Below are 7,154 nucleotides of genomic sequence, written 5' to 3'. Positions count from 1 at the left end.
TGGCCCCGAGGCATCGTGTTTCCAGAAGAACCACAGTCCCTCTTGCATTAAGATGGGTTGTAGCAGGACCTCTTAGAGAATTCGACAGTTTCGGGCTGGAAAGGGGATCCCTTTTGTTCTGTCTGGACACTAAGGCAGTGCATCATCTACAGGTCCATGCCCTGCACGGCTGCTGGCTTGTTGCCCGACAAAATGCCCAGCACTGATCCAGACACACAGGCGTGAACCCTGGAGAACCCTGTTTTCTGTGGCTCGAAGAGGCAGGTGGAGGCACCAGCTCAAACTGTTCACCTCCCGCCGTCTATCCTGCAGACCCCGGCAGGCCACATGGTGACCTTCTATGTCCATCTGGGGCAGCAGGCAGCTGCCCCTGCCTCTGCGGGGAGTGAGCAATGGGCCGCAGGAGCACTTGTCCTGGGCAGCTCTTCTGAGGGTGGCTTTGCATTGCCGCTGAATTTTGGGAGCCCAGGGCCTGTGGTCTCCTGGGGGCTGCGTGCAGTGTGTAGTTCCCCAGAACCAGATGGGGAAGGGAACCGCGGGGAAAGAACGTGACCTTTGGGCTCAATCCTGGTATTGAAGCCCTGTTTGTTCTTTTACATTTTCCTGATGTGCAGCATTGGGTAAATGCCTTCTGAGTTTCATTACTGCTGGTTAAATTGGGCGAGAACTTCATAAGGTTGCAGGAAGTATTCCGAGAAATAGTACACGCACAGTACTTAGCGTGGTCACCGCACATGGCTAGCGTGCACCAAACTGGCCCAGATTGACTAGAACGGGGAGGGTGGGAGGTGACAATCTCTACTTTCTTTTTAACCTGAGGTGTCTGATGCTCCTTGCCGGGCTTCTGGCCTGTGACGAGCGCTCCCACTCTCTGCTGCCCTGAGACCTCGGTGGCTTTTGGGATATTCTTTTTTCTCAGTGCCTTTGTGTGGAGAGCCTCTGTCTCCCTCCATTCTGTGGGTGATGCAGGGGATGCTGCTGTGGGCTGCCCCTGGAGGTCATGGACACTGAGCCTCAGGCTGTCAAGGATGGGGCCTGCCGTACCTGAGCTCCCGCCGCCCTGGGGAAGCGATGTGGGCAGTAGCTCAGAATGCAACTCCCCCCTGGAGCCTGGGCCACCGGGGACTTGTGGGAGAAAGAACAGACAGTCCTGAAAGCTGAGAGGGGCCACAGGAGCCCAGACGACAGAGGACTATGGGAGACAAGTGAGGGCACCAGCTTCCCCGGGTTGAGGACCCGTGATACCCAGGAGGGCAGAGAGGGAGACATGGAGCCAGCTGGGAACCTCTGAGCAGGCGAGTGGGAGAGAGAGTGGGACAGAGAAGGCGGCTCTGTGTTCTGCTCTGATCCATCTGACTCCACACAGACGTGGAGTTCTCTGAGACGCCTTTCCCTGAATCTGAGGGCTTACTAACAGGAGGCCGGCCCCTGAGACAGAGATCAGGCATGTGATGAATGAATGTGAATCATGAATACAGCTGGAGCACCCCCAATCAGGGTAGCCCACGCCTTCCAAATGTGGACACACTTTCCTGAAAGTCTAGTTAATGACTAGTTAATGACTAGTTAATATCTAATCAATGACCAGTTAACGACAGTGCTCCTAAGTCCATCATCCCACCCCCTTCCCCAAAATTCAGCACAAATGGCGTCAGTTTGAGCTTCCCAAAGCGTCTCCTAAGGTGTGTGGTTACGGTGGTTACAGCCCCGCCCTAGGGTCTCTGGGTGCATCGGCCTCCCGCTCCCAGATCCAAGCACGACCGAAACCCTCACAATAGAAATCATCATTGCTGGCCCAGCGCTGCCACCACTGCTTCTGCTTTTGGCCTGTTTTGTTTGTTTTTAGTCCCTTAGGCACTGGCCCTAACAACAAATGAGGAGAAGCCAAGTTCTCTGCTTTCTGCATTCAGGGTCTGCCCTGGATGGGGTCTTCCTCTAAGGCGAGCTTCAGATCTGCTCAAGCTTCCGGCAGTGGGGCCAGGAGGCAGGGCCTGGGCAGGGGAGACCAGAGCCTCTCGATGATGCCTCCCAGTGGCAGGGCTCAGACACACACACCGGACCGGGGAAGGCCCCGCAGTGAAAACCCAGACGGTCTTTTGCCTGCCTTGGCCCTGCACAGACTCTGCTCTCACCGCGGTGCTGACATCCCAAGTTTTCAGACTTGCCAGGACCCAGTGACAGCGTCTGTGTCCCCAGCTCAGGGCACTGGACGGAGCTGGGAACTGACAGCCCTGATCAATAGTCCCAAGAGAAAGGCCAGTCCTCTTCCTCCTCGGAATCCTGGGTTTCTAGAAGGCAGAAAGGTTTTCTGAGAAACAAGGCTTTTGGAAGGAAGACGGTGCCCGGCTGGGCGTTCAGAAAGGAGAGTTAAATGGAGAGGCTGAACCGAGGGCCCATGGGGAACGCATGGGGAGGGGAGGCTGGGACACAGGGTTCCGGGTCTGCTCTTCTGTGTCCATCCCGGATCCTGCTTTTGTCCGGATGGGCCTCGGAGCAGCAGTCACTTACTCCAAGAAGTCATTTCCCGTGGCCAATCATGAAGATGACGCACTCGGAAGCTTGTGGGCTCTGAGGAGGGGGAAGGACGCAGCGGCCATGCATTCATCCCAGCACAGGCAGCGCGTGGCTCCGGAAACAGACACAGGCTGGGCCTGGCCCAGGAGTCTGCCAGGAGCCAGGAGCCTCGGCACCTCCCTGGAGGCCCACGCTTCTCTCCCCAGAAGCTCAAAAATCACACAGCGTCTGAGGTGCAGGGCCCGGGTGTGCTGCAGTGACAAAGCCCCGAGCTGTGGCGATGGGAGGCAGGAAGCGCCGGTTTATGTCTGTACTTTGGGCTGATTTGCTGTCTCTGTCCTTGTCTCTAATGTCCTTTGCACCACTGACCTTGAGGAGCCTTTTGTTCCTCCTGTCCCAGTTAGGTTTCCATGGGAACCTGAGTGGCAGCGTCATCACTTTGCTGAGGTGAAATGCCCCCGATGCCATGGATACCTAGGGGAAAACCTGCCAGAGAAGCACAAGCCATCCAGGAGACGGCCTGCAGGGCAGGGCCTCACAGCCTGCCCCCGTTCTCTCTCAGGTTTCAGGTCTGTTAGCTTTGGGTCTCCAAGTTCACGGAGGGTGCAGGGGAAGAGAAGCCCCATCAGTTTCGTCTGGAGCTTGGTCCTCAGCAACTGTCTGGTGCCTGACAGGTGTGTGATCATTACTTAGTGAATTCATGGGTGTGGGCTGTGATAGAATTAAGTGATCTGACGTCCTGTCGTTAAATTCAGGTGACGACAGGGTTTTTGGAGTTTGAGCCTCTCCTGAAATTTGCCATCTGACAAAATGGCATCATGGCAGAGTTGTAAACTGCTGTGGATATATTTTATTTAATTTCTCAAATTAAAATAAAAGGTAATGGTACACTTAAGAGTGGTCACCACAGCCAAGCTCATTGACACCCACTGAACTTTCTGGAATGGGCCGTGGGATGATGGACAGTGGGACAGATTTGGAATGAGCGGTCTTCCATTCCAACTTTAGTTTCTGCAAAGCTGTTGAGAGCATGGAGCCAGGCTGCGGGGTCTGTGTTCAAATCCTGGCTCTACCACTTAGGAGCTGTGTGTACATGGGCAGGACAACTGGCCTGCCTGAGTCTCAGTGTACCTGTCTGTAAAATAGAATGACAATTGCTTCCATCTCACAGATTCACTGTGTGGGTTGAATGATATATGTGAAATGCTAAGAACAGCACCTGTACATAGCATGTCCTAGATATCTCATTGTTACCATTAGCATGTTTTGTTTATTCCAAAATATATTGTTTTCCCATTTGACATCTATGAAATCTAAAGATGTTTTTTCTCCTGTCTTGGGAGATAGAATAATGCTGTGTCTTACAGTGGATTGTGTTTTAGATTCACTGAAGTTCATTACTGTTGTTTTTATACCTGGTCTCTAACATGATATCCGGTAAATAACAAGGACTCCATACATTTTGCAAAGAGCAAATTCTCTCCCTTCCCGCTGAGGCCTTTCTTTCCTGGAGCAGCAATGCTTAAAGATAGACCATTGGGGTCAGCACGTAAGCCTGAGCTATGATCAGAAAAAAGCACCATTGAGGTTGCAGTGAGCCAAGATCACACCACAGCACTCCAGCCTGGGCGACAGAGAGAGACTCCATCTCAAAACAAACACAAACAAACAAACAAACAAACATCTAGAAATGGCCCCGGCACTGACTAGCGGCCACCTCATTTCCCCCCTTGAGCACTGGGCCCACTGGGTGGCTAGGCTGCCTCATTTTGCATCCTTCTGACAATCAGAGGGAGCTTTATATCCATGCCAGTCAAGGTCCTCAGGAGAAACAGAACCAATATGGTGTGTGTGTAGAGAGAGAATGAGCCTGAGGAATTGTGGAGGGAGGCTGGCTAATCTAAAGTCCGCAGGGTGGGCTGGGAGGCCACAGACCCAGGAGGAAGCCAGTGCTGCTCTTCACTCTGAAGCCCTCTGCTGGGGACTTTCTTCCTGCTGAGGGAGCTGAGTCCTTCGTTCTCTTCAGGCCTTCATTGTCTTCAGCTGCTTGGATGAGGCCTCCCTGCTTGACAGAGACCAACCTACTTCACTACAACTGCTGATCTAATGTTTATCTCATCCAAAAAACACAATCACAGAAACATCCAGACCAATGTTAGACTGAATATCTGGACACCGAGATCAAGGCAAGTCAACATAAAATCAGCCGTCACCGTGTCTATGGGAGGATTCCTGGAGTGAAGGTGTGCGTTTGCTGAAGACCTGTCTTCCCCAGGAGAGGCCGCTCCTGCTCCCCCGTGATGTCCTAGGGGCTCTGTCAGCTCTACCGTAGTATCTTCTGTTCTCTCTCCAACAACCCTGCCCTGGAAGTAAGAGTGTCTTCATTTATCAGATTAAAACAATCAGAGGTTAAATGGCTTGTTCGAGGGTAACTCTGGGAAGCCAATACACTGGACGAACCCAGGTTTACCTGTCTGCAACTCTTGCTTTGGAAGGATAATAGCTACTGTTGCATTGTTTTATTATTGTATTTAACACTTACGTTTGCTATATTTCAGGCACCGTTCTAACTATGCTAACTCTCCCCAAGAATTCCAGAGGCGGGTGGGATTCACAAGCCATCTGAAGGTGGGAACCACCTGCAGTCCACATTGCCTGGGCACTGGCCGCCAGCATGCCTCAGAGCTGCCCCGGGCCGGTTATTTCTCTCTCACCTGCCGATCCTCTTCCCTACAATTTTTTTTTTTTTTTTTTTTTTTTACTGAGCAGCTGATGAACCTCTGCTCAGGCTGGGCATGAGTGCCCTGTGGTGTTCATGCCCCATCTGCTCTTAGCACCTCCTAATGGCTTCTGAAATTGGTGCCTGCGTTTCTCAGTCTGACACGTTTGATGAGAAGCTGCACACAGGACAGGGGTGGGATGTGGTCCGCGCCCACAGTGCTCCTGGGCCCACCACCCTGCACCTGGCTTGTGCTTTCCTTAATGGCCAGTGGCTGAGGCTTAGTCCTTCTGCCCTCGTCGTCATGAGAAACATGGATTTTGGTAGCGGGACATCTGTCGCTCTCTGAGTGTTCATTCAAGGCTAAAGTCCTGATGTCACAGGGAAGCCACGGGGTCGCCTCCGTCACTGCCTCCCGTGTAGATCTCTCCGTCAGGACAGAGCCAGGTGCTGAGGGCGCCACAGAGGGAGGAAGCGCCACCTGGACCACTGGGCCACCAGGTGGCTGAGGCCTTCGGCACTTTGAGAAGCCACCGGTGATTGCCTGGAGTGAACAATGAGTCCGCTGAGGGAGACCACGAGCATTTAGTGGGAGAGGGAGCAGTGTGGGTTGGGTTGGGTATGAAGAACAAAGAGGGTGTGACTTCATCTGGGGAGTGGAAGACAAAGAGGATTTTCCAAAACGCAGAGAGAAGGGGGCAGAACAGGTAGTGGGAAAGCAGGGAAGAGCAGAGCACCCCTTGGAGAGGGGTTCTCCACCTCATCCCGCCTCGGGCTCTGCGTCCCCACTCCCATCTACCCTGGCCTCACGCCCCGGGTAATCTCTTTGCCATTGGCATCTTCTGCTTCCTCTTCTCCAGCAGACATTTCCCATCCGCACTTAGACATGCTTCAGCGTCTTGCATCTTAAAACATCAGCTCACAATCTGAAACTCCAGAATCATCTCTGCCCACCCCCTTTCCCTGCAGACACCTGCTGCCCTGGTTCTCACTTCCATGTCATGGCCAGTATTCCAGGAATCAAATCATATGCACCTCCTCTCAATCCTCTTGCCTCGTGCACCCTCAGCTCCTCTACACTGGCCTCTGTGTCCACACCCTGACAACAGCTCTTGCTAAGGGACACTGTCCCCCTTGCACTCCCCATCTTGGCAGTGTACACCACTCCTCCTGACATGCTGGAACTGCTCCTCCCTTGGCCTTCAATGGCCTGGGCACCTGGTTCCGCTGGTTTGTCTTCTGCCCTGTGCTTTCTTCCTCCTCCTCGGGCTTCTGTCCTAGGCCAGTAGCTTCCTTGGATGCGTCACAGAGGGGTCACATCTGCCATGCTTTGGATGTCTGTCCCCTCCCAAATCATGCTGAGCCATAATCCCCAACATGGCAGAACTGAGAGATAAGGCCTTTGAGAGGGGACTGGGCCATGAGGGTCCTACCTTCATGAATGGATTAATCCATTTGTGGATAAACGGATTCACAGATTAATGAGTTAGTGGACGCATAGGTTCTCATGGGATGCCTTGTGCTGCCTCAGGACTCTGCATACTCCCTGCCTTCAAGAAGACCCTCACCAGGTGCAGCCCCTCAACCTTGGACTCCTCAGCCCTTCATAAAAAATAAATTCCTTTTCTTTCTAAATTACCAGTTTCAGATACTCTGTCATAAGCAACAGAAAATGGACTAAGATAACATTCAACACAGAAAAAAAGGAACTCAACTCTTTTTCAACCACGATCTTTCTCCAGTATTTTCTTAGCAAATGTGATCATTTATCCTTTGTTCAGGCCCCAAATGAGAATGCCGATCTTGACATCCCTCACCTTACTCAGTCCCCTTCTCCCACCCCTCACCCTACTCAGTCCCCTTCTCCCACCCCTCACCCTACTCAGTCCCCTTCTCCCACCCCTCACCCTACTCAGTCCCC

At 52.8% G+C, this 7,154-nt stretch overlaps 1 protein-coding gene across 3 annotated transcripts; it reads left to right on the top strand.

Moving 5' to 3' along the window:
• The first annotated feature begins 1,751 nt into the window (after nucleotides 1-1,751).
• On the top strand, nucleotides 1,752-4,080 carry TP53AIP1 (tumor protein p53 regulated apoptosis inducing protein 1). Of its 3 annotated transcripts, XM_011934670.1 has the most exons (3): nucleotides 1,923-2,076; nucleotides 3,084-3,192; nucleotides 3,987-4,080. In XM_011934670.1, the coding sequence occupies exons 1-3, from the start codon at nucleotides 1,923-1,925 to the stop codon at nucleotides 4,078-4,080; spliced, it is 357 nt and encodes a 118-aa protein (XP_011790060.1). The 3 variants fall into 3 exon arrangements, with proteins under 3 accessions (XP_011790058.1, XP_011790060.1, XP_011790061.1); XM_011934671.1 differs by having other exon boundaries at nucleotides 3,084-4,056; XM_011934668.1 differs by lacking the exons at nucleotides 3,084-3,192; nucleotides 3,987-4,080 and having other exon boundaries at nucleotides 1,752-3,049.
• The last annotated feature ends 3,074 nt before the right edge of the window (nucleotides 4,081-7,154 follow it).

This window comes from Colobus angolensis, unplaced genomic scaffold, assembly GCF_000951035.1.
Source record: "Colobus angolensis palliatus isolate OR3802 unplaced genomic scaffold, Cang.pa_1.0 Scaffold137, whole genome shotgun sequence".
NCBI lineage: Eukaryota > Metazoa > Chordata > Mammalia > Primates > Cercopithecidae > Colobus > Colobus angolensis.
Note: the sequence above shows the minus strand (reverse complement) of the source record. Positions and strands in the feature narration are given on the sequence as shown.